The sequence below is a fragment of the Phyllostomus discolor genome, chromosome 3 (genome assembly GCF_004126475.2).
Source record: "Phyllostomus discolor isolate MPI-MPIP mPhyDis1 chromosome 3, mPhyDis1.pri.v3, whole genome shotgun sequence".
Taxonomy (NCBI): Eukaryota; Metazoa; Chordata; class Mammalia; order Chiroptera; family Phyllostomidae; genus Phyllostomus; species Phyllostomus discolor.
In genome coordinates, this window is record NC_040905.2 from 39,813,366 (window position 1) to 39,840,808 (window position 27,443).

The 27,443-nt window shown below is 39.0% G+C and overlaps 1 protein-coding gene across 2 annotated transcripts in view; it reads right to left on the bottom strand.

Moving 5' to 3' along the window:
• The window catches only part of SGTB (small glutamine rich tetratricopeptide repeat containing beta), a 33,116-nt gene extending 19,182 nt beyond the window's left edge, over positions 1–13,934 (bottom strand). The window contains exons 1-4 of one of the 2 annotated variants that reach the window (XM_028506093.2): positions 13,736–13,934; positions 12,451–12,572; positions 7,069–7,172; positions 4,326–4,395 (exon numbers count right to left, since the gene is read on the bottom strand). In XM_028506093.2, the coding sequence (XP_028361894.1) occupies positions 4,326–4,395; positions 7,069–7,172; positions 12,451–12,550 (274 nt within the window). In that variant the 5' untranslated portion in view covers positions 12,551–12,572; positions 13,736–13,934. The remainder of the gene's footprint in view (positions 1–4,325; positions 4,396–7,068; positions 7,173–12,450; positions 12,573–13,735) is intronic. The other variant, XM_036020340.1, reaches the window with a different exon arrangement.
• Between the last annotated feature and the right edge of the window lie 13,509 nt (positions 13,935–27,443).

Consider the following 27,443-nt stretch of genomic DNA (forward strand, 5'->3'; position numbering starts at 1 on the left):
CCTTCCTTTTAGAGCTGTCCCCCCACCTTAATGAAACACTCTCCTCAATTATCACTCAGTCTAGATCTGGCCTTCTACTCCTTCCCTGTCAAAACACACATCTGCTGAGCAGCCATGCCCTTGCAGCTGCTGTGTGGGTGAGCTGGTAAAGCCAATCATGCTAATATGCTACTGGCATATAACATTTTTGTGCTATCTCTTCCAGACATAGGTTCTTTTGAAAAGGAGATTATGAGACATTAATTTCTAGTAAGACAGAATTTCAGATACCATGGCTAGCCCACAAGGTACTGATTTTCAGGAAGAGCATTGGCAGATAACATGGCAGTAATTTCACTGGTCAATAAAATAAGGGATTTCTTGTGGCTATCTTTTACATTCTATTAAAGAAAAAGAAGACCCATTCAAAAGTTTTAAGACACTAGAATTAGGAAAAAATATATCCCAAAAGGTTCTTTTATTCCTCCTGGCTGTCTGGAGACTAGAAGCTCTCCTATTAGGCTAGTTCTTTCATAGATCATTAGCTAATTAATGGGAGAACGTGGGGGGGTACATTTGCAGGAAGAGTAATAGGAAGATTAAATGTAGGTAAATAAAAGCATCTGAAATCATAAAAAGTTACTGCAAATTAAGAATCAGAAATGAATACAAAGAGTGACTACTAATGCAAACACGGTTTCTTTGGGGGGGTCATAAAAATGTTCTATAGGCATGGTGATGGCTACACAACTCTGTGAATATAGTAAAAACCAATGAATTTGTATACTTTAAAGGAGTAAATTGCATGGTATGTGAATTATAGCTCAATAAGGGCAGTTTTTTTTTAAAGTTAAGAAAGTTAATTTTCTCCCCCCCCAAAAGAAATGAATAGAGAGCTTTTAAGGCAGTTAGAGGATTAAATAGCTTTTCTGATTAAGCAAGAAGTTAACTACATTAGTCTAGGTACTTAGATTAAGTTATATGCTTCTTCCATGTAAAAGATTTACATTTTCTGGGTTATTGGGATTTTCTAGTTGCCACTGGACCTTTTTGTCTTGGGGTAGCATTTTATTATTACCATTAGTAGTAGTAGTAGTAGCAGTAGTATTAAAACCTATTGTATGTCTTAGACACTAAAAGAACAATTCAAAGGATCAGTAACTCTAGAAGCCAGTTCTTTCAAAAGATAAAGAAAATTGACAAATGTTTAACCAGGTTCATCAAGAAAGAGAGAGAGGACCCAAATAAATAAAATCAGAAACGAAAGAGGACAGATTACAACTGATGACACAGAATACAAAGGATTGTGAGAAATGACTGTGAATAACTACATGCCAAGAAATTGGACAACCTGAGTGAAATAGACAAACTTCTAGAAACATACAATCTGCCAAAACTGAATCAAGAAAAAGCGGAAAGCCTGAATAGACCCATAACTAGTGAAATTGAAGCAGTAGTCAAAAAACTTCCGGCACACAAAAGCCCTGGACTGGATGGGTTCACAGGTGAATTTTACCAAACATTTCAGGAAAAACTAACTCCTATCCTTCTCACACTATTCCAAAGAATCCAAGAGAGGAAAGACTCCCAAACTCTTTTTTTGAGGCCAGTATCATCCTAATTGCAGAACCATGTAAAGACACAACAAAGAAAGAAAACTACAGATCAATATTACTGATGAACAAAGATGCTAAAATCCTCAACAAAATACTGGCAATCTGGATTCAGAAATACATTAAAAAGATCACATGCCATGATCAAGTAGAATTCATCCCAGGGATGCAAGGATAGTACAATATTTGCAAATCAATAAATGTTAATATACCACATAAAGAAATGAAGGAAAAAATCACATGATCATATCAGTAGATGCTGAAAATGGATTAAAGACAGTCTCTTCAATAAATGGTATCAGAAGAACTGGACTGGCACATGCAAAAAATATGAAACTAGACCACCAATTTATACCATACACCAGAATAAACTCAAAATGGATAAAATACTTAAGTATTTTAATTTGTGACACCATAAAAGTCCTAGAGGAAAACATAGGCAGGAAAATTTCAATATTACATGTAGTAATATTTTTGCCTATCTCCTAGGCCGAGAGAAATAAAGGAAAAAATAAACAAGTGGGACTACATCAAACTAAAAAGCTTCTGCATGGCTAAAGAAACCATCATTAAAATGAAAAGGGAAAACTGACTGTATTGGAGAACATATTTGCCAATGATATATCAGACAAGGATTTGATCTCCAAAATATATAAAGAACTCATACAACTCAACACCAGGAAGACAAACGATCCAATTTAAAAAATGGGCAAAGGATATGAATAGATACTTCTCCAAGGAGGACGTACAGAGGGCCCAGAGACATATGAAAAGATGCTCAGCATCACTAGCCATCAGAGTGATGCAAACTAAAACCACACTGAGACATCACCTCACACCAGTCAGAATGACCATAACAAATCAACAAACAAATGCTGGCAAGGATGCGGAGAAAAGGGAACCTTAGTGTACTGCTGGTAGGAATGCAGACTGGTGCAGCCCTGTGGAAAACAGCATGGAATTTCCTTAAAATACTGAAAATGGAACTGCCTTTTAACCTAGTGGATTCTGCTGCTGGGAGTACACCATAAGAATACAGAAACACCAATTCAAAAGACCTTAATGCACCCCTATGTTCATAGTGGCAGTATTTATAATAGTTAAGTGCTGGAAATAGCCTAAGTGCCCATCAGTAAATGAGTGGATGAAAAAAACATGGTACATTTACAGAATGGAATACTACGCAGCAGAAAGAAAGAAGGAGCTCTTGCTTTTTACAACAGCATGGATGGAACTGGAGAATATTGTGCTAAATGAAATAAACCAGTCGGTGAAAGACAAATACCATATGATCTCACCTATAAGAGGAATCTAATGAACAAATTAAACTAACAAAATAGAACCAGAGGCATGAAAACATGGAACGGGCTGAAAGTGCCGAGAGGGGAGTGGGAGGGGATAATGGTGGAAAGAAGGGGGAGAGACTAGACAAAGAACATGTATGAATGACCCACGAACACGGATGACAGTGTGGGAATTGATTGTGGGAGTGGGGAGTGGGATGGGAGGAGGAGGGCAAGAAAAAATTTGGAACAACTGTAACAGAATAACAATTAAAAAATGATTAAGGAAACCTATTGTATGTCTTTTCCTCAATGTATATATACTATAATGTATATATATACCACATGTATAAACACATTTATACATATTGATGAAAAAAGCTTCAAGTTACAAAATATTTAATACATAAAAATTCAGGACAAAAATGATGACTTTTGTGAAGATAAATATAACTAAGGATTTCATAGCACTTTATAGCTACATAGTATTCTCCTATTAAATTGTCTCCTTTAATTATCAAAACAATTACACATGCCCATATTTCTCTGATGTGTCAGGGAATAAGAATAATGAACTCCTCTTGGTTTCATCTGATTTTACTGTGGTCTTCAGAAGCAAAGCACGTAAAAATATTTGAAAGCCACCTTTCAGGAAGGTACTAGTTGGCTAGAAGACACAATTAACACAGATGCCAGGTGTAACATGCAACATGGAATAACCTTCTACTTGACAATCTACTGTGGCCATTTGTTTTTTTTTAAAAATATTTTATTTATATATTTTTTAGAGAGGGAAGGGAGGGAGATAGAGAGAGAGAGAAAGAGAGAGAGAGAGAAACATTAATGTGCGGTTGCTGGGGGTTATGGCCTGCAACCCAGGAATGTACCCTGGCTGGGAATCGAACCTGGGACACTTTGGTTCCCAGCCCGCGCTCAATCCACTGAGCTACGCCAGCCAGGGTTGTGGCCATTTGTTTTCACACAACAGTAATTTATTTATTAGAACCAAGAATGTTTTAATTTTCACTATTAGATAATTTAATGATATAGTGATCAAATGTGCTAATAAACATGTAAGTGCTACATGCTTGCACTAACAATTTTCAAATTACTCAAAACACTAAATATTCTAAAGTTTAATAATGAAAATTATTTTCATCTCTTTAATTGAGCATAAAGAAGAATTTGGGATTCTCGAGTACACCCAGTGAATACAGTTACAAGTAATGGTCCTTAGTGATGTGTTTTGCAGGTTTTATGCACAATCTGGTTCTCTGAAGCAAACCACACCCATATCACCCACAAGCCATTCTATATTTTTAGGCTTCTTCTCAATCACATTTATTTCTGTTTCACAGTGTAAACCAGAATCTTATCGACTGATAAAGGCACTTTCTCCAGAGATTCATAAAGTCTTACCAAATAAGTCATTCTTCTATGAAATATTTACCTTCATCTTTTAATTGGTCAGCTTTCCCCACATCTTCAGGTACTGAGTTTGAGAGAGGCAGAATGTCATTCTGAAAGTAAATAAACGTTACCGTACTTCCTTTTAGCTACGTTAGGAGTCATCCCAAAGAACTGTAAGTAATGTAATAATGCATCCCCCATATATAGTAAATCATATGTAATTCCACGTCAGGAACTCTGACACCTAAATAAATAATAGTGTTAGCAAGACTAGGGAGAAAGTCCTCACATATTTTGATTAGAAAAAGAAATATGTGGAATTTTTCTAGAAGATAATGGGCAACTGTGAATCAAATTTCTTTTCCTTTCCCCATACCCAGGAATCCTGCTTCATGAACAAAAAAATGGAACAGGTATATGAAACATAGGAATAGAAAGGTGTTCAAGGGATTGTTTATATTAGTGAAAATTCTGAAATATAATGTTTACTATCCTAAGAGATATCTCCATAAGTCAAATTCACAGTTTACCAACACAAGCATTATAGTGTGATCCTATCATTTAAATATGTGCACACACAGATATACACACATGCAGGCTGAAATCAAAGACGGGAAAGGTGTTCACAAGTAGTAGTACATGGAGATAAAATTTTTAGTCTCTTCTCTATATCATTCTGACAGTGGGTATGTATTATTAATTTTATCATAAGATAAAGTATGAAAATTCCTGTTTTTAGCATCTACTATCATGATGAAACTTCTTTTACATTAATAAGGCTTAAGCCAAAGGCACTTCTGAACTAAATTAAAATTTAGAAATATCTTGAGTGACATGTTTCCATTTTAAAAAGATTTTTTTTTAATGTGATCTTTTTTTTTTATTTTATTTACTTATTTTTAGAGAGGGAAGGGAGGGAGATAGAGAGAGAGAGAGAGAGAGAGAAACATCAATGTGCGGTTGCTGGGGGTTATGGCCTGCAACCCAGGCATGTGTCCTGGCTGGGAATCGAACCTGGGACACTTTGGTTCCCAGCCGGCGCTCAATCCACTGAGCTACGCCAGCCAGGGCTTAAAAAGATTTTTTAAAAATTGTGTTGCTTTTAAATTTGACTCTGGAGTTCATAAATAAGCCTATATTTTCAAGCAAGTATAATTTTTGTAGCCAACATACCTATGTAACATTTATGATATAATCTCCCTTCCCCTTTTTGTTGACTAAGTGTCAATAAACTTGATAGCTCTAACATCAAGATGTTATAGTGTCACGGTGTTATGGAGCCTGTTTCAAAAAACTGTGTTTTAAAAATAGCAGGCAAAAAATTTTTACAATCAAAAACAAAGCAAGATAGCAAAAGAAAAAAAAGAATTCTGTTTAAGCAAAACAAACACTTGAGCTTCCTAGGAGATACAACAAGGAGTTCTGATCTCTTCAGTACTAGGTATGACAGTGACAGGAGCTAGAGAGAGCAAATCCAAATGCTACCTCAAGCCCAGGCCTCTCCAGTATCTCAGCATAAAGGTCGGTTTTGGCCACAGGCATATCTAGCCCCCGAAACAGGGTTCCCAAAGGAGGCCATAGCCCAGGCAATGGAAGGATCCCAACAACCAAAACAAAGAGGAATTCCCTGATGAAGAGCAGAGAGACCTGCCATTGTCCCTTACATCCTGTCATGTAATTAGAATTCATCTGTTTGACAAATTAAAGTATAGCTGTGGTATTCTCTTTCCAAGAATAAAAAGAGAGGAAAGGTTGCAGGTTTGATCCCCAGTCAGGGCACATACAAGAATCAACCAAGGATACATAAATAAGTGAAACAACAAATCAGTGCCTCTCTCTACTCCATTCTTTACCTCTCTCAAATCAATAATTAAAAAAAAAAACATAAAGAGGGAGCAGTGTACTGCCAAATCACCATCCTCATTGCAACTCTAAGAGCTTCTTCCCAACAAGCTCTAGAAAAGGCCAATGTGGTATTGTCAGCAATGTCCCCTCGAGGCTGAAGCATGTGCTACATGTTTCAGCTGAGCTCCCCGCTCTGTACTGAAGCTTCAACACAGAGCTACAAAAACAAAAGTTGTTCATGACGCACCACAATGTAATGAAAAAAAAAAAAAAAACCCTGCAAAGAACATCCCTAACCTTAAATTTTTTCAGACAATCTTATGGTCCACGTTTCCTGAAAAGGCCAGAAACCAGAGACCACATAAACAGTACTGGTGGCCAGGAGTCAGAAAACTTGGGTTTCAACCTTAGTTTTGCATATTGACCCTGAACCTTTCTTTTTTACTTTATTATTCTGTTTGGTTTTTTGTTTGTTTATTTTTTTACCATTTCCTGTTTTAAAGAACTCATCAATGGCCAAATTTGAAGAAATCTCTTCAATATGATGATTCAACCTCTGATTAATCTATTTTTACATGGCCGCTTCCTAAAGATTAACCCTTTTACTTTTTAACTTATAGTCCATGTTTTAGGGGAATGTCAATTCTGATGTTGGAAATCTAAAAACGCTCTGATACTGTGAAGGACTTAAAAAGTCAACTAAGACATAAATATAAAAAAAAAGGTGAGAGGATGAGAATAGCTACTACTATGAAAATCTAAAGCACATTAAAAAATTACATTGATATTTTAGGTCACTAATCATATCCATGTGGACTGTCTTATACCTAGAAAGAAGTTAATTACTTATAGACCTGGTCCCTCAAACAGTAACAATCCAACATAATATTATAGTCATACTTAAATCAGATACTAACGCGAAAGCAACGACAACTTACCTTACAGAAGGAATTTGTGAACATTTCTGTCAGGGGCTGTGACACCGCTAGATGGGTATCTTCTGGGCTGATTTTGAAAACTGTCTCCAAGCACTGAATTGCAACTTGAAACAAATTTTAATAATGAAAAAAAAAATTAGCAACCTAAAAAAAAAGAAACAATCTTTTTTTTTCTGGTAGAACTCTGTTGCCATCTGGGGTAATTCAGCATTTATGATCACAGAACATAAGGAAAATGGTTCAGCTGCATAGAGATTTCTGTTTATAGACCAGCTACTGAGGGAAGACAACTCGATTTCTTATTCCTCACTTGAAGAAAAATGTTACTTAAAATATAATGCTCAATATGTCTATTACATCATATTCTTGTTGAAGCAAGTCATTATCTACTTTTGCTGTATAACTAGGGTACTGACTGGGTGGAGAGGCATGGCAGGCGATTTTGCTACAAAGGAAGTCTGTTGTTAGATGACAAGACACCTTAAATAACATTTTAAAAGGATGTATTAATGCTCTGGGCAAATGTAGGGCTATTAGAGAATTTAGTTAGGAGAATAACATAACTGGATTTGTGTTCAGAACTCAAAGTCTGGTAGGAATGTTGAAAATGGATTCGAGAGGGAAGAAAGCTGAGGGAGAAAATGGAAACAGAAAGCCAGTGTGTTCCTACTTAAAAGGTCTAAACAAACAAGGAGTCTGAAATAGGGCAATCACAGTGAAGGAAGCATGTCCTGTCCTCTCTCCAAGCACCCATTGAGGATAACAGAGACAGGTTCTTATCCTTCTGGTGCTCTCAAAAGGAATGCTCTCCTGGCTTAACAAGGTAAGAATGTAGCCAAAATGTCCAGTGTGGAATAGATTTGCTTATATTTGTGTATGACTTTTTAAACAATGCATTATGCATCAATTGTGGTCCTGAGAAAATTATCCATCACGAAAGAAACATTATTGCTTCTACTAGCCACAAAAACAATTCTCCTTAGAAAAGGGACTGAATAAGCAGCTAAGTTCCCAACTACAAAATGTCAAAGTGTCTTTCAGATAGAAAATAATCTTCTGTTTACCTATTCCTCATTCCCGCTCTTTCTATTTCTGCCAAGCAACTGTTCTTACACTTCAGTTGTACTTGCACTAAAAACATTGGGCCACAAGAAAATAGTGGCTCACTGCCATTAAGACAGTTACTTACAATAATGGTAAAAATAATAGTAATAATAATAATAATAAATGTATGTCTATACATATACATTTATTCTTGATCAACATCTTTCCTCCCAGATCAGTTGGTCATTTCCTTTACCATGACATGTAGCTTGTACATGTTTCTATTATTGTACTTATCTAACTGTATTATATATATATTAAATCTCTGTGTCTTATATTAGATTGTCTCCTTGAGGAAAAAGCCTACATCTTATTCTTTGACTTTAACAGACTTGGGGAAATAGTAGATGCTCAATACATTTTATCTACTTCTTTGTTTATAGTGGAAGTAATAGCTTAATTTCAGAAGAAATAAAAACAATAAAACATATGGAACAATCCCCCCCAGAAAAATGTTCATTCATAGCCACATGAAACATGGATAAAAGCTAACCAAGCCCTTAACCAAAGCCAGAGTATGACATGTCAGAGTTAAGCACCGACTAACCACCATAAGCTAGACACTTATGGTGAAAGGTTCATTGGACGATAGAGCGGGATTTTTCTGCTCTACCCTGTGGAGCGATCCAATCCAGCTACTGTATCTCTGCTGCCACTAACCTCAGAACACAGACCTGGCACACACTAGACACAGTAAGTATCATTAGAGGAGGTGGCTGTTTTGTTTTAAACACAGTTGTTTGGGTTTTGTTAAAAATCACTTTACTGAAGTATGATTGACATATAAAAAGCTATAATATTTACTATATACAACTCCATGAGTTTAGGGATAAGTATACACCCATGAAACTACAGCCATAGACACATTCATCATCTCCCAAAGTTTCCTCTCACTCCCTTTTATGAGTTGGGGGGCAGTGGTAAGAACACTTAACATAAGACTTACCCTCTTAGCAAATGCTAACTATACAGTACAGAAGTGTGGCACTGTGCTGACGAGAACTTAATTCTCTTGCTCAAAGAGCAACTGAGCAACTGAAAAGGGAGACTTGGCACCAACTGGGATAGGAAAGTTGTGGATAGAACAGATTGGGTGTGGGAGGATCAGGACTTTGGTTTGGGAAATGTTCAATTTGAAATGCCTGTTAGACATACAGTGGGAATATGTAGTAGACAGTTGTATATAGAAGTCTGGGGTTCAGAAGAAATGTCTGGGCTGTGGACATACATTTGAGATCTATCAGCATATAAATAAATGACATTTAAGGCAAAGAAGCTGCATAATAACACCAAAAAAGTGAGTGTAGATAATGAAGAGAAGATCAAGCTTTGGACCCTGGGTACTCCAGGTCAGGGAAAAGAAGAGGAACCAGCAAAGGAGACGAAGAAGGAGCAAATGAAGAGATAGGAAAAAATCCAAGAGAGTATTAGGTAACCTGGAAGCCAAGTGAATAGAGTATATGAGGGAAAAGGGTTAAGGGAGTAATCAGCAACTTTATCCATGGCAGCTAATAAGTCAGATGAATACTGAGAACTGATCATTGAACTTAATAACACAGAAATCACTGATGATCTTTTTTTTTATGAGGAGAGAAACATCAGTGTGTGGTTACCTCTCACATACCCCCTACAGGGGACCTGGCCTGCAACCCAGGCATGTGCCCTGACTCAGAATCCAATGGGTGACCCTTTGTTTTGCAGGCTGGTGCTCAATCCACTGAGCAACACCAGCCAGGACTGAACACAAATATTTAGTCCATAGCATATGATAATAGGCAGGCAGGCAGAATAGGCGAGTGTAGGTGCTGGTGTGTGGATAGGTGGGGCAGAGAGAGTCTGTGGAAGTTGTCTTCTTATCACTTCAATATTCTTGGTGCAATAGGCAGTGAGGTCATGAACTAAAAGTGAGTACAGGAAAGGAAATTTGGGGGTTTGAGAAAACATGAGCAAATATTAAAATGGTCATGTTGGAGAGCCAAAGTGTGAATGAATTAGGAACAGACACTGTAATTGCTGGACAGCATTAAAGGTCCACTTAAGGCTTATTGTCATGAATTTAAAGTGGAACCAAGTCAGCAAAGTTGTGTTTTGCTCCAGCTAAATATATCACATGGATATGCATAGAGAATAGATGAAGACCTGGATTTACACAAAGTTGAGTTTTGCAAGGAAGGGAGGGATATACGAGGGTGTGATTACAATCAACCATGTAATTTAAATTGGGTAAGAAGATGAGTGTGAAAGGTAAGGGTCAAGAGACTGGAGGTATTGGTAAGGAGAGGTGCCAGAGGTGCACAGGTGCCAGAGGCTGGAAAGGCAAGCAGTAGTGGTCAAGAAGCGAAATGTTTAAGATAGAAATTATGGAGGGGATGCAGTTGGGTAATGACAGGTTTAGGGAAGAGATTCTACACACTGGCTGTACTAACATTTTGGACTAGGTAATTCTTTGTTGCTGCAAGCTTTCTTGGACATTGTAGAATGTTGAGCAGCATCCATGGCCCTTACCCACTAGAAGCCGGCAATAGCAGCTCCCCAGTCACAACAATCAAAAACATCTCCAGACATTGCAAAATCACCCTGAGCTGAGAACCACTAGTCTATGGTCTGATCAAAGGAGTGAGTGGCTGAGATCACTGGAGGAAAGAGTCAAGGGAACTGGAAGAATCATCTGTGAGTACATTGCAATTACCAAGAATTAAGACAGGAGAAGTGCTAGAGAGAGTGACAGTGAGCAGGAGCTGCAACAGTCAAAACATGAAGTAGCTGTCAGAAGATGACAACAATTAGGAGTTGGTGACATAAACTAATGAGAAGGCTCACAGCCAGTAATAGACCAGCTCATCATATTGGTAAAGCCGGTAGTAGAACCTAAGCTCCTTTTCTAAGACTATTTTTAAATGTCTAGAAGGTGGGCAGACATCCCCACATGATTTCATATTCAATAAAATTAGACGCACAGAGTTAGAAATAGGTGTTGGTCAAAAACAATCGGCTCCATTTCTGGAGGCCACATATAACAAACAGCTGAAGGCACATATTTTTGGCTGGGTACCATTCTAAAAATAGGACATAACATCTTGGTTTAAAAATTTTCCTTCTGGCCCTTAAAAATATTACACTGCCTATTAGGAAAGAAACATATTTTATTAAATGACTGCATTTATCTGTTTGCTACAGAACAACCATAACCAGCATCCTCCCGAGATAACCAGCCACCTTTAACCTCACACACTCTAACCACCCTTAATATTAAAGGGACTGATTGCCATGTTCTCCAGCAGTGTCACCTGCTTCTTTCACTGCCACCTGGCAAGACATTATCTCACCAGAATGTAAGCAATTTTAGAGCAAATGTCCGATTTTCATCCCCACCCCCTAAAAGCATATTCACAAGGGGAGTGCTTGTTAAAATTAATAGATGTGCCACCTTTATAGGAGAAACAGCTTCAAGATGGAAAAATAAAATTGCACTGTTATTGAAGTTCTCCCAGATGCATTGTCTCATTGCATAATTAAGTCTTTGGGCCACAGAGAAACTGGGCTTGTTGAACCTCCACAGCCCATGTGCAGAAGTCTGTCTTGTTATGGTCACACTAAATGTGAAGTTTGCAGTGCATAAATACAGAGCAGAAAAGACAGTGGCACGGAAGCATGTGAGGCTCTCATGAAAGTGTTGCTCAACTTGACAGATTACCGAATCTAATATTTAAAGCTCATATAAAACAAGGGTGCAGTCCTCTCATTTCAAGTTCCCAAATAGGAAGTTGTCAGAGCAAAATAGTGCTATATTAGGCTTTTACATGGTGCCTTTATAATGACTAAGGTATTTTCATATATTGACTCTCAACTGGATGCTTTCCTATTAGGAAGAGGGGACAACAAGGTCTTCAGAGGGAGAACTGGGATTTAAATCTCAGCTCTGCTACATGTTAACTGGTTTATGTTACTTAATCTGATTTCATTTATTTATCTGTTAAATGGGGATAATACTAACTTAGTAGTAACTGCGAAGAAAAATTCCCTACAATAGGAATTGCATAGTTCTTACACATAGTAGCAGTTCAACAAATAAGCATGAGTCCTCTTCTCTTGTTAATTAAAACAAACAAAATAAGCCTCAGAGAATGGAAACTCAGGATAATCTCATAGTTACATCCCTCTTCTGGAAAGATTTTGTTTTAATAGAGTTTGTTATAATAGATCATAAAGTCAGGCTTATACCTATTTTAGTGTTTGTTTATAATTATAACACAAATGAACATAAAAACAGGTGCCTACCTTCCAAACTTTCTTGTTCATCTGAAGTATAAGCATCCATCTGACTTTGTTCCCGTAAGAAACGAATAACAGCATAAACTAGGTGCTTGATAGATGACATTTTAAAAGTTTAAACACCTTTCCTTCATAAGAAAAAGGAAAACACCGAACAAATAAATTTTAAAGAATCAGTCAGAAAGGTTATAAATAATCAGGTTTGTAAGTTACACTAAAAGTAAACAGCAAAAACTAAAACCTGTATTACCTCACTGCTTTATATTTTTAGTCAGGAGAGCGTAAAGTGTTATATTTTTAGTCAGGAGAGCATAAAGAGCATTATGGTATGCATTATATGTTTTCATTTATAATTTGCAAAAGTATAAAACTTGCAAAAGTAAAATTCTTCTCAAAACATGTACAGGGTAAGCTTGGACTCTTAATGAATATCTCACAGTATCTTAACAGCATATATGGCACAGAGATAAGGATAAGGGTATAGTCTCAGGTGTAGAAACCTCCAAAAGGCCTCAGTACTAAGTTGAGGGAGATTTCATACTGCTGACTCAGAAGCTGATCCACGCTGAGCATCTTCCTCTATTTCATGAGATTTTTAAAAATGTATACATAATTTACACTCCACCTACTTTTGCAGGCTGAGACAGTTATTTGATGAAGTATATTAACGAAAGGTTGTTCGATCGCTGAGTGTCATTCTTAATAAAAATGGCATTTCTATTTAAACACCAGACAAGTCAGGAAATCATTGCTTAAGTCGATGGATACTATAAACCGACCAGTGCTCTCTGCAGTAGCTGTGCTCTCGTGCACAAGCTGGAAGCTCCCGGTCAAATTCATTCACAGGGAATACTATCGCATCGATGCAGTGGCGCAGGGCCAGGCGGCATTAATGGCTAATTCCCACTAAATCGCAACATCCATCTGCTCCCCAGGTCCCTTATTCAAAGCCAGGGTGTGGTACCCACCGCTAGGATGTTTATTATCTGTGTGCTTATTTTAAAAGCGAGTCCAGCCTTTAGGCAATGGGTTGCATGTACTAAATAAGGCCCCAGAGCAGAAGGTTAAAAAAGAATGGGGGAATGGGTGGGGGGCGATGCAGAGGGGAAATGGAGATGTCCAGCCTCCTCCAGGCTTCTCCTTATTATCCCTAGTGCTCGGGGACCCCTTTCTTCCTCCCTTTAAGTACCCGGGCCTACCCTCCGCCTAGACGGGTACTGCGCTGGGTGCTCGGAGCAGGCCCCGCCTGGGGTGGCGGGAGATGCACCCTTCCCAAACAGAAGCCCCTTACCAGAGAGGGCTCGAGATGGTGGCAGCGGGCCCGGGGTTGTCTGGAAGCGGGTCTGCCCGCCCCCTGGTCCTCAAGGCTGGAGTCTGGCTCCCGTTGGCCCCTCCGCCAGCAGTCACTCAAACTTCCTCAGCTCCCAGGCCCCCGCAGCTCCAGAGCCCACCCGGCTGCGCGCTTCGCTCGGAGATGCTAGGTCTCGCCAGAACCGCCTACAGGGCGGGGCAGGGCTCTCGGGGCGGAGCCGGGCCCGGGGCGGAGTCCGGGGCGGGGCTGAAGTGGGCGGCGGCGTGGGCTGCGGCACGTGGGAGAGCTCGGGCCGACCCGGCGCAGTCTCCACCGGCGCTGCCGCTGCCGCTGCCGCCGCCGCTGTTACCTCTGCGGCTAGGCCGCCTCACGGCTCCCCAGCGTCCTGCCTCCCCCACCCCTACCCCGGAGCAGAACGAGCCCGCTGCCGCCGCCGCCGCCGCGTCTTGGCGCTCTCATGATCGCCCAGACCCTCTCGGCTGTGCGAGGCCTCCACAGGTACCTCCCCTGCGCGTGTTAACCTTGACCGTAGGCAGAGCGGGATCTTCTGCCCCGGCCTTGCCCTGCGCCCAGGCCCAGCGTTTCCCCACCACACCCCTGCGACTCCCGGGACCCTCCCTCCTGGAGTCCCAGCCGGGTCTACCTTGAGGGACACCTGGCTCGGAACGGGAGGGCTACCTAGCTCTTCTCCGCTCCCTCGGGAGGCCATCCATTCCCCTTTGTTTGGAACTGCCTCAGCTGCACTCAGCAAGACTGGTCACAGGCCCGGCCCAAAGTGAGTGCTGTAAGATGGTCCGAATAAGAAAATCATTGCCCCCATTCAGAACTGCAGACCCGTCGTTAAAAGTGCCCCAGCTGTAGACTCAGGCATGAAATTCTCATTTGCCTTTCACACACTTAGCGTACAAATCATTTAGCGTCCACACAAGATGAACCCGCTGTGGTTTTACTGATTTCCGTCCATGCTTTCTAGTATCATTTTTATTTACTTTCTTCCCATAACATTCGGCCTCTTGCCGGGGCAAATTGACTTGGCCCAAAATGGAGGAAATTAATGCTCGGACACAGTTTTGGGCAGCCTCAGCTGCTGATTTGGATTGCTTCCTAGCTCCCTAACCCCATCCCTCTGCAAGATGGTGAGAGAATTAAATCTTTTGCACGGATGCATTGAGTGGTTTTCAGAAACAGTGTCCGAATGAAGATCCAACAGAAAAAAGGAAATATGTGTTTCTTGCTTGCTGCTTATAAAACTACTTAGAACACACAGCATTTAAGCTTTTTAACAGTTTTCAGTTGGACATCGACACTCATCTGTGTGGAGCTTTGTGTTACTCAGTCCTTATGGTTACGGTGCATCCAGGGGACAATAGAAATTAAAAAGATGATTTTGACCACATTTTAGGCTGTCCTTTTAGTCTGCAGGGTGCAGGTGGTATAGCTGTCAAATAAAGCTATACCAGCAGATGAAGATCTTTACATAATATAGTTGTGAGAAGAGAGAATAAATGTCATAAAAGATGTGGTTTTCAAACTTTATAGTCTCAAGACCCCTTTATCTCTCAATAATTACTCAGGACCAAAGAGCTTCTATTTATGTAAGTTATGTCTTTCCATATTTACTGTATTAGAAATGAAAACTGGAGGATTTTTTCAAGTGTGTGTTAGTTTATTTAAAATACAGTAATAAACTCATTACATGGATAAATAACATTTTTTTTAGAGGGGAAGGGAGGGAGAAAGAGAGAGAGAAACATCAATGTGCGGTTGCTGGGGGCCATGGCCTGCAACCCAGGCATGTGCCCTGACTGGGAATTGAACCTGCGATGCTTTGGTTCGCAGCTGGCGCTCAATCCACTGAGCTACGCCAGCCAGGGATAAATAACATTTTTAATAAAAGTAACTGTTTTCCAAAATTCCTCTCAAAATCAATGAGAAGACTGGAATTGTGGAGTTTTCATTTCTCACTTTTTTCAGCTTTTAAAATTGTAAAATAGGCATAACATCAGATTTACATTTTATTCATTTTAAGTGCACAATTTAGTGGCATTAAGCACATTCACATGTTGTGCAACCATCCCCACTATCTGTGTTCTGAGCTTTTTCATCATCCCAAACTGGAATTACAGTCACACCTCAGTTCTTGAACATCTTGGTTCTCCACCAGTTCAGTTCTTGACCGAGTTGTCCCCAGAGGAAATGGCTCAGTGGTTTAACAGAACTGCCGCCTAGATTCTCTACCCGACAACACTTTCTTGATGATTCCTGTATGATTAGTCACATGCATTTTGGCAGACAAAGGCCATTCAGTCTTTGGACAAATCACTTCTCAAACAGTTTTCCAAAACAAATTAAATTTGAGCACTGAGGTTACATTAAACAGTAACTTTCTATTATCCCCTCCCCCACTCCCTGGTAACCACTATTCTTCTGTCTATGAATCTGACTATTTTAGGTACCTCATGCAATATTTGTTCATTGGTGACTGACTTAATTCCCTTAGCATAATGTCTTTAAGGTTCATCCATATTTTAGCATGCATGATTATTTCCTTCCTTTTTAACACTGAATACTATTCCTTTTTATGGATATACCACATTCTGTTCGTCCATTCATCTGTCCATGAACATTTGGGTTGTTTCCACCTTTTAGCTGTTTTGAATAATGCTGCTAGATCTTTGGTATGTGCATATCTGTTCGAGTGTGTTTTCAATTCTCTGGGATCTATACCTAGATGTAGAATGACTGGATCATGTGATAATTCTATTTGAGTTTTTTGAGGAACCACAACACTGTATTCCATTGTATCTGCACCATTTTACATTCCCTTTGGCAATACAAGGATTCCAATTTCTCCACATCTTTACCAATACTTGTTTTCTAGGTTTTTTTGGTTGATTTAATAGAAGATAGCTGGATTCTTACTTCTGCTTCTGTGTTTAATCTGCTGCACTGTTTTGTTTGACTTAAGAAGATGAAGAAAATCCCACCTTTCACTCATGTAGTTGAAAAGGGAAATATTTTAACAACTCTTTTTAGATAGACATGGATATGCTTTGATATCCCATCAAAGTTTGACAAGTGATAGTTTTTAAAGGTTAGCTGCAATGTGGAATATGAAACAATCAGTGTACTTTTTTACTCTGTTACGTTCAAATCCATGATTCTCTCTTACATTTTGAATGGATCTTATGCATGATTTTGTAATGTCAAACTTGTCATTTGGAAAATAGCGGTTCATTGTATTAAACATCTTTCTAATTTTGACACATTCCATTATACAGTATCAGTCAGATTCCTTTAATATCATTATCCATCTCATCATAAAAGTCTTCAAGTATTAGGAAGCCGAGCCACTTGGCTCTCTTTCATGTTATCTCTCGTCCCCCAAGAGGCTAACTCTGGCTTCTTCTAGCAATGGTGAGAAGGTTCCATGAAGTGTATGTAGAAAGGCCTCTTGAGGCCTAAGCTTAGAATGAACACCATCAACTCTGTTATGTTCTGTTGGTCAAAGCAAGTCACAAGGCCAGCCCAGATTTAAGAAAATGGGGAAATAGACTCTGTTTCTTGATGGATGAAGCAGCAAACTCAAATTGTAAGAAGATACAGGTTCAAAGAGGGGTGGAGAATAAGGGCCATTTTAGCAATCAGTATACCATATTGGCACATAAAAATTCCACAAATATTGGCTGGTATTGGGCCGTGTCCCGGTGACTCAGCTGGTTGAAGTGCCGTCCCTATCTACACACCAAAAGGTTGCGGGTCAGTGCCCCCCATTCAGGGCATGTACAGGAGGCAGCCAATTAATGTTTCTCTTTCTCCCCTCCTCTCTCTTTAAAATCAATGAAAGATGTATCCTTGGGTGAGGATTAAAAAATTCTTAAGAAATAATTAGCTACTATTATGTTTGTGTTTTGTGAATTACATAGTTGCATTTTGGAGGCTTTCAAATTGAGATTATTAATTTGTAAGAGCCCTTCATACATGTCATCTTTTTTGTTTTGTGTTTGAATTTTGGGATGAATTGTTATTGCCTTTCGCTTTTTCACCCTACGGAAGTTTAAAATGTTTATGTAATCAGGTGTATCAGTTTTTTTCTTTATGATTTTGCCTTTGGTCTCATGCCTAGAAACCATTCCCTACCCAAGACTATAATATTTTTTTAATCACCTATGTTTTTGTATAGCAGTTTTTTTATGTTACATTTTTCACACTTAAACCCTTTATTTAACCCACCTGTTTTGAAATTATCTGTATCTCCTGCTTGGTGTTCAAGAGTGTACTTTCTTATTTCCCAGCCACACTTGGCTGGTATCTTCAATACCTAAGCCCATTTGTGGTCAAGACCAATAGGAAAAAAATCCCTCTCTCTCTGTCTCACATCTTAGGCAGGGTTGTACTGACGGAAATAATCACAGCGTTTAAGTGAAAGCCTGCTTGCTGCAATGCATAGCGTCCATACTATATACCTTAATTACCCCCACTAGTTGACAAGCTTTGTTAGATCAGGAACCAATTTGTTGTTGTTGCTTATTTCTGTATGTAGCATTTAGCATGGAGTTGTTCGCTTAGGTGCTTTTAAATATATTTATTGAATGGATGGATGAAAAGATGTCATCAGTGATAATAACTGAAAATTCAGCATTCACTGCAAATATCTAAGGAGGATAGACCTGGATCTGGCATTTTGATATTGACAGTGACTGGTATAACTTTCAGTAGAAAGTATTTCAAACCTACATGAAATACCTCATTGTAAATTTCTTCTTTATATAATTTTTAAAAGATTTTTATTTATTTGTTTTTAGAGAGAGGAAGGGAGAAAGAAAGGGAGAGAAACATCAATGCGTAATTGCCTCTCACACATCCCCTACTTGGGACCTGGACTGCAACCCAGGGATGTGCCCTGGCTGGGAATCGAACCAGCAACCTTTTGGTTCCCAGGCTGGCATTGGATCCACTGAGCCACACCAGCCCAGGGTGTAAATTTCTTTATGCAAAAAGAAAACATTGCCAGGGGAAATTACTATGTCTAAGTATTATTTTAGACCTCATTCTGTAATAAAAAACTACAGAGTAGAATAATATGCAGAATGAGACCTTCTTAACCACCAGATACATAGGAATTTTGAGTATTACTGGGTGTATGTTTAAAGGCATGATATTTGTCACATTCTCTTGTCACTAGGAGGTTGGAGGGGGCGGTCATTCAAATAGTGGTTGAAGCCACATAAATCTAGTTTGTGGATCTGTAGAGTAATAGTCTAATTAATGAATACCTAAGAGCAAAGCTTATTCTAAATACCATCCTGAATATGGAAGAAATTGAAAGAGGTGCCAGTCTCTAAAGTATTGGGTCAGAAGCAACCAAGTGGAAGAAGAACAGAAGACAAATATCACATAGGTGGGCCTGGGGTCAGCCCAAGGCAAGGAAGCCAGACTCTCTGGACTTGTATGACTTGGGAGTTACCTGGGACTAAGGAACATGACACTAAGCAAAACATGATCCTGAGAAAAGCAGAAGTACTTGTTGGCCAGACCAAGAAGGTAATGACATGCCACTTGCCCTACCTGGTGGAGAAAGTACCCAGGAGAAACCAAAGAAGTCACAATGGTAGAATCATATCCCAGAACATCTTTCATGCCTGCTCTGTTAAATCTTGACCCTTTGCTCTAAGTATGTACTGTACTCCCATAACTACACAGAAGCAGCTGAAGGGAAAACAGCTTTTTTGGAATAGCAAAAAGGACCCAAGGCTAGTTAGTGAGGTGTATAATAGCTCATCAAAAATGCTTTTAATGATACTGAAAAGCTGTAAGTTTACAGAAATTGTGAGTAGAATGTGACTGATGGAAATTAACACGTAACTTCCAAATCTTCATTCACTCATGCCACAAGCATTAACTTAGTGCAGTTACCATAGACCAGAGACTGTGCTAAGTCCCATGGAGACAGATGTTTAAAGCAAACCTAAATCCTATTTGTAAGGCACTTAGGTTGGTATTACTTTCTTGTCAAAATTTATTTTATGCTGCTTCCTTTACCAAAATGAATTCATCATTGCTTATCTAAAAATTATACATCAAAGAAAATCAGACAAAAATTAAAAGGTACATTAGAGTCAGCCTTGTCCAACTTTCTCTGGACCTTGTTGGGTCCAGAATTTTACTATAAATTTTCTTGCAATGAGAGCAAAGGGAAAACACTGTTAAGAATGATCAAGAACAAAGTTTTTCTTGGTACTGTTTGTGAGAGAAATTTATCCTGTGGATGCATCAAATAGAAAAAGTTCAGTAAATGCAATGAATAATAGCTTCAAGACTACTTACATAGTAAATGCAGAAGTAGACTTTATAAGGGCTATTTCTTATTTTGACCTTTCTTAAAGGCCAAGCCAGTACAGCCTATTAAAGGTGATAAGGCACATACATAAATAATTAGAATACAAGGTAGACGGTGATAAGTACCACAGAAAGTAATAGAGAAATTGATATGGGAGTGCAGGGGAGGGAGAGAGATTACCAGGATTAAAGGAAGGAACAAGGTCATAATTGGTCCTTGAAGGGTGGCAGGATTTGGACATGTGAAGATCAGGGGAGGGTGTCCTCTCTCTGCCAGACTATTTACCAGACTTATAAATAGCCACACTAAGTTGACTGTCCAAGGCAAACATGCTAAACACTAATGAAATGACTTAAAGAAATAAAATATGCTACACCTTAAGTGTATATAATGTTGTATGTGAATTATATCTCAGTAAAACTAGAAAAATACAAATCTCAGATTATGGAGATTTACATACACCACACACACACACACACACACACAAAAAGAAAGAAAAAGAAAGGAAAGAAGATGTGCACACCACATGGCTTTGGAAGGAAACCTGGTTTCAAATACTTGTGTCATTGTACTAAGCCTCAATTTCTTCAACCCTAAAACAGATATTGTTCACTACCTCTTAATTTTTAAAAGGATTGCAGGAACTGTTGTATGGGAAGACATGTAGTGTGTGCTCGATATCAAGTAGGTAATAGTAACTAATAATGTCCCACCTTCCATAAAAGTAGAAAAAATGTAATCCCAGGGACTTGGGTAAGGAAGAACTGACAGTAGTCACAAATGCATTATCAGTGACTTGGGGGAGGATATAAGTGACCTGCTGATATAATATTCAGGTGATTAAGTAAAGATGAAAATTTGAACTTCCAGAGGACCTCAGCTCACTAGAACATTGTTCTAATAAGGAGATTCTTTATAGTACTAAATATGAAGTCGTGGATTGAAGCTGAACGGATCACCCATACGAGAATGGATGACATAAGAACAGCACTTAGGAAAACACTTACAACCTTGACTTGTTTCTAGGTTCAGTATGAATTAGGATATTGATGTGGCTGCCAAAGTATTGGAAAGGAAAGCTTAGTCACTAATCAGATGACACTTTAAGTCTTGGTGTCAGCTGCCAAATCCAGTGAATACTTTCCAGACCTGACTTGACTTGGTAACATTTACACTGTTGGTCACACATTCTTTCTTGACTTTTAGAGAAACAAATTCCTAATTTTCCTCTCTTATGAGCATTCCTCAAATTTCTTTCATGCATCCTTTTCTTGACACCTTACCCTCAAGTGCTGGTTTTTCTCAATTTTCTATTCTCAACTTCTATAAATCTCTCTTCTGTCTCCTTTCCTTGAGCCTGCATAGGTGCTGAAGTCTCTTCCACACACCCGCTTCTGTCTGAAACCTCCCGCAAGCAGCTAGTGTGCAGTTTTCCTTTCCTACTTTTCCAGACTCTCTCACTTTTCTTATCGGCACGTCCCCTCAGATATCCTAGTATGTTCTAAGTCACATGTTTGAAGACATCTGTCTCTTTCTCTCACTAGTCTTAGGTCCATATGTCCAGTTGCCAAATCACCATGCCTCCATGCCCTGGCATCTTTCACAGGCACTCGAAAATCACCGTCTGAAACTTACCTATCAATATTTCCCCAAATCTGACCTTGCTCTTGCATTTTCTATTGTCTAGTGGTAAATTTGCTGTGTTTTATTAGTAGGACTACCATCTACCGAATCCTGCTAATTTCACCTCCTGGACATTTCTGGAATCCATTGTTTTCTCTCCTGCTCTGACTTTCAGTTCTCATTGTTCATCTGGATTACTGCAGCCTCCCAACTGGTCTCCTTTGCCTCTGAAAAATCAGCCTTCCACACTCCCACAGCTAGCAGAGTGCCTAGCTAAAATATCCTACCCTCTCGCTTAGGGACTCCCAGTGCCTGCCACACAAAGTTTAAGTTCTCTACCATGGTAAACAACCGTAAATCTTGCTTATCAACCTCTCCAGCCTCATCTCTCTCCAATTCCCATGTTTAACTTCCAAATTGGTTCTAATTCCTGGGATACACTGTGGCATTGATTGAAAATGGGCCATTGCTAGTTTTGTCCACTATTCCAAGCTTGGTCTTCTGCTTCTCCACACCCCCAACCCCATTTTTTCCTGAATAGTTCCTATTCGTGTCCCATCTCCCATTCTGAAATTCTATTACTCTATTGTTAACGAGAGCTTGTCTTACACAAAATCATATAACATTTTTAGGTTGAAAAAGGGCAGCTTTTAGTAAATGGTTAAGATTTCAGGCTCTGAAATAAGACTGCCTGCTTCACATCCCAGATCCATACTTATTTAGCTGTGTGATTTTGGAGAGATTGACTCAACCTATCTGCACCTTGGTTTCCTGATCTGTAGAGTGAGGATTAAATGAGATAACGCATAGAAGACATTTAGCACAGTGCATGGACATACGAGCACTTTGTAAGTAATGACCTTGTATTATATTCAAGTACATGCTTTGCTTCACTTTCATTGTAACTTCCAAACTAAAGACCTAAAAAATTGGTGGTTCTTCATCTTTCATCTTTGTTAGGAAATTTTTTTAAAACTTGCCACTTGCCCTGGCCAGTATGGCTCAGTTGGTTGGAGTGTCATCCGATTACCAAAAAGTTACAGGTTTGCTTCTCAGTTAGGGCACACGGCTAGGTGTGGTTTCAGTCCCTGGTTCCGGCATGTACAGTCTGGTCCGGGTACATGTGGGAAACAACCAAACAGTTGGTGCTTCTCTCTCACATCAGTGTTCCTCTCCTTTCCTCTCCCCTTCCTCTCTCTCTAAAAGCAATGAAAAAATGTCCTCAGGTGAGGATAAGAATAAACTTGCCTTTTATGTTTCAATGGTGAGAAAACTCTCCTCTGCTTTAAAGAATAGCCTTTTGATAGGTAGATGGTCAAAGAATTTGAAATCATTATCATCATCGTTATTTTCCTTATTTCAGTGATCTGTTGATTTATTTATTTCTCACATAAGTAAGTGACAGTGTCTTCTAGGGGTTGCTGTGGCAGACAGACAGGAGAATTGGAACATGGTGTGGATCAGCATAGAGCCACATGGGCTGTGCCCTCTGATTTTGTCCCTGCCTGTCTCACAACACAGACAGGAGAAAAAAAAAGAAAAGTAGCAGACACTGATGCGGGGTTAGGCCAATAGCTGTGGACAACTGGAAAGAAATGGCAGAATTGCCTGCATGATTGGTGTAACGTGATATACTGTGGTATTCGACAGCCTTGACCCTGGAGCAAGACTGGGGGCTTATTAGTCATGACTATCTGTGTGATTCTGAGTGCGTTACTTACTTTCTCTGTGCCTCTGTGTCATCCTGCCTAAAAGTGAGGATAGTAATGGAGTCTATGCCATAGTGTTGTTGGAAGGATTCAATGAGTCAGTAGATGCTAATCACTTTGAACAGTGCCTATTATAGAAATGTTTGAACTTGGCATTATTATTGATGGTGGTGGTAGCAATGGTTGGCAGTGGCCAAGTAGCAGAGAGGCTACCCATAACTAGAGGAAGTGGCATGAGGGCCGTCTGATAGCTATACTCAAAGTCATCAGTCTCAACTTTTAGGCACACTAGAGAGGAGTGTCACTTGAATCTTCCCTAATAATCCATTTGTAATGTAACATTCACTATATGCACAATAAAGTCAAATGCTTAAGCATAGGCTTATGGCATTTGACTTTATTGCGTAAAGTCATTGAAGTTAGTTACTCATGACTTAACATCACTGGGCTGCATCGTAAATTAAAGGATTTCAACCAGCTGATTTCTAAAGCCCCTTCCAACTATGAATTTATGAATCTTCAATTATTGGTCAAATATATTCTTACCTGTGATCAAATTTCCTCTGGGGTTTGCTCCATTTATTATCCCTTTTAATATGCATGTCAGTGTGTGTTGTTTTAATGTTGAGTTTTATATGTTTTCAGACCACATCTGAGTTTAGAATAGCAACTAGAGCTTCATAAGCAAAAGTCAAGAAGTTAGTATAACGAAGCTCCCCATCACCCTCAAAATTATCAGCTCACGACTAATCTTTTATGTCCCCTCTTCTAATTATTTTGAGACATATGCCCAGCATTATATTAATCAAAAGTATTTCAGTACAAAGCACTAAGAGATTGTTTTTTTTCCAGAAATACGTAATCACAGTGCCATTGTCATGTGTAAAAACAATCAATATTTGTTAGTGATTGAACTAGTCTTTCTTTTTAAGCAAACAGATAATTAGCTAGACTTAGGAGGAGGATTTAGGCATTATCATTCACTCAACAAAATACCCACAGGGAGATGAACCCCCCCTCAAAAGAAATCCTAAGTATTGAATAATGTACTAAGGAAAGATGTCTCTCTCATGAGTAATTTCTGAGGATTTCAGTTCTGAAAAGTATACCCCAAACACCAATTAAATCTACCAAAAGCAATTTGTTCAGCCTCCTGGTTAAAAGTAAAAATGGAATGTCTTTTTTGAGATGTGGTTTTTCATGTATGTGGGCAGGCCCCTTATTAATGAATTATTAAGGAAGTCTTGATGTCATTTGTGACCTAGTACTTGATTTTTGATGCTCTCTGGTCTCTGGTGGGTTTACTTAGGCCAGCCAAAGGATGTAAGAAGAGAAACTTTTCATATTCATTTATAATAAATATTTAAAACCTGTAATGATTAAACCACTTGTTCTATATACAAAATTAGGTGTAAATCGATTAGGCTATTCTGAGTTGTTTTTTTCATTCTTTAGAACCTTGTAATATGAACTTTTTCTAAAAGTTCTATTTGTTGAGTAGAAATATTACAGATATTTCTACTGACATCCAGTTCTTCATATGTCTTTTAGCAGTTTCTATCATTTTTTTATTCTTATTTCTTGGAAAAAGTGGCTTTGAAGAGTCTCTTTTTAATTAATCATAATGGAAATTTGAAGACAAGAAGCTATTTCTATGACATTCCAAAATCTAAAGTAAAGTTGCTTTCTCTCTCTTTTTTTAATGGATTACTAACATTTTAAGAAAGAGTTGAAAGTATATTCACTATTCAACCCAAGGGAGGCTTTGTATAATATAATTGGTTCTGCTTTTAAACTTTACTGATAGAAGAAGTTGTACACAACTGAGGTTACATGTGGCACTGTTTCCAACATAAATAGTATACTATATAAGAAGTCTAAGCTTAGGCCATTATAGTTGCAATGGTCATTTTAGTGATCAAATTTAAATGCTACTTTTGTAAGGACAGAAACAAGGACTGTACCATGGAAGAAAATGGGTAATGCTTTTGGCTTCATCAGACCCTGGAGGCTGCTCGGAATAAAGGCCACTGGAATGTCTCTGTGTTTGCTCATTCCTCTCTGTACTCCAAATATTTGTCGCTGAGTTCATGGTGTACGTTTTTTGTGAGGGACTCTTTATGGAAAGTTCACCATGTTACCTCAGCGAGAGCACTGTGAAAGTTCATTGTTTTCAAAAAGATTTTTTCCTACAGCAGCTAAACAGTTTCTGTTGAATCTAAAAAATTACTCTCCTGTACCAGCAGGTGGAAGCAGGAGCAGTCTAATGGTAGCACTGTGCTCTCTAAGTGTACTGGCGTGTTCGGTAGATGATTTATCCATGACTCAAAGTATTTTTATGACATATCACTCACTTAATTGCTTTTCTTCAACAACTTTATTGTCTTAGCACCTTCTCTCGATTACTTTATCAACTTATTACTTGGCATCTGGGCCTGAATTTAGTCGTCATTCTAGGGCAGAATAGTTCAGATTTTTTCACTCTTGTTGATTCAGCAGTTACGACATATATGCTGTGCTCTGACACATTCTTCCACATTTGTCAAGACATATATGCTGTGCTCTGACACATTCTTCCACATCTCTTCCAACGAGATGGCTAAGGCACGGACTATGTTCTCAAGCAGAATTAAAAGGAGAATGTATGCTTCATTTTTCCCCTGACCCGGGGAAGCAGATCCCTCAGCCTTCCTAGTATATCTCCAGCCAACCTATGGCTGGCTTTCAGTGTTCATCCAGATTTTAGCTCATTCAACAGATATTTACTGAGTATCAGGCACAATATAGGGGCTCAATTTATAAACTTATGTTGTTTTCCTATGAATCAAGAAAAAACAGACCTAACAGTCTTCAGGAGGAGTATCATTTATTTAAAAAATTTTTAATAGAGTGTATAGAGCAAGTAAGCAATTGACACGCAGACCCTAAAACACTGAACTGAAGGAATGTAGAAGTCGCCAGTGTAACATTTCCTGGCGTACACTTAGAAGACCCTCACAAATTCTAGTTTAAATAATATAAAAGTGTGATACTCTAGATCAGTTCTATTAGCTGTTTACTAACCGCTACTACTATTACTAATAATAACATATTTCATACAAAGGATAGAAAAGAGGAGAACCAAGTTCTAAGGTTGTGTGTATAGACTGGGAAATGTAGAAACCACCCCCCACCCCACCCCAGACAGAGGGACTTTCTCTGCCCTCTAGATTCCCTTTCGCTGTATTCATGCAGGGTTTGCTGCCTGGCGGTCTAATCTGTCTCTCCTTTTCTTCTCAGAGACAGCTCCTGAGGGCAATAAGTATGTCTTCTTCATCTCTGTAACCTCAATAAAGATTTACTGAAGGAATGACTGAATCAACTCATTTACTTCATGGGAAATCCCTTTATAATGAGCCTTTTTTTTTTTTTTGGCAGTATAATCTGTATTGTAGGCGTAACCACAGATGATGGTAACAAGTCAATATCTCTTACCTGAGAAATCACTAGGGAATAAAGAACTCACATTTGTTGTATGTAAAGTTTTCTTAGAATGCCTCAGCTGAACCTTATCTATAAGAAATGTAGGGTGTTTGTTTGCCTGGGTACTTTAAGAAAGCCTTTGCAACTCCTAGGAGTGCACCTTTCACATAGTTTACTGCTTACCTAAGAACAGTTAATTAAAGGGCTCTGGGCGCAAAGGGTAGCCATCAGGTTGTCCCAGTTTGAGTCGTTTTACTCTTTGGAAATGGGTGACTAAAAGCAGCCCGGGCCTACACGGCCTGTTTTTCAAAAAGCTCTGGATGAAAGCCAGCACGGGGCACTCCTTCACAGCCCTTGGCAGCAGCCCTGCAGGGAGTGGCGTAGATAACAAACCAGGCGAGCAGGGTCAAAATGCAGTCTCCAGCTGCTGTATTTACCTCGGTTTCTCCCCATTACAAGCAGGGTGGAAGATCAGGGAGGTGTGTTGGTGAGAAATCTGAAGTTTTCCTTTTTTTTAGAATGCAGTTGCACCATGAGTGTAAGTAAAGAATAT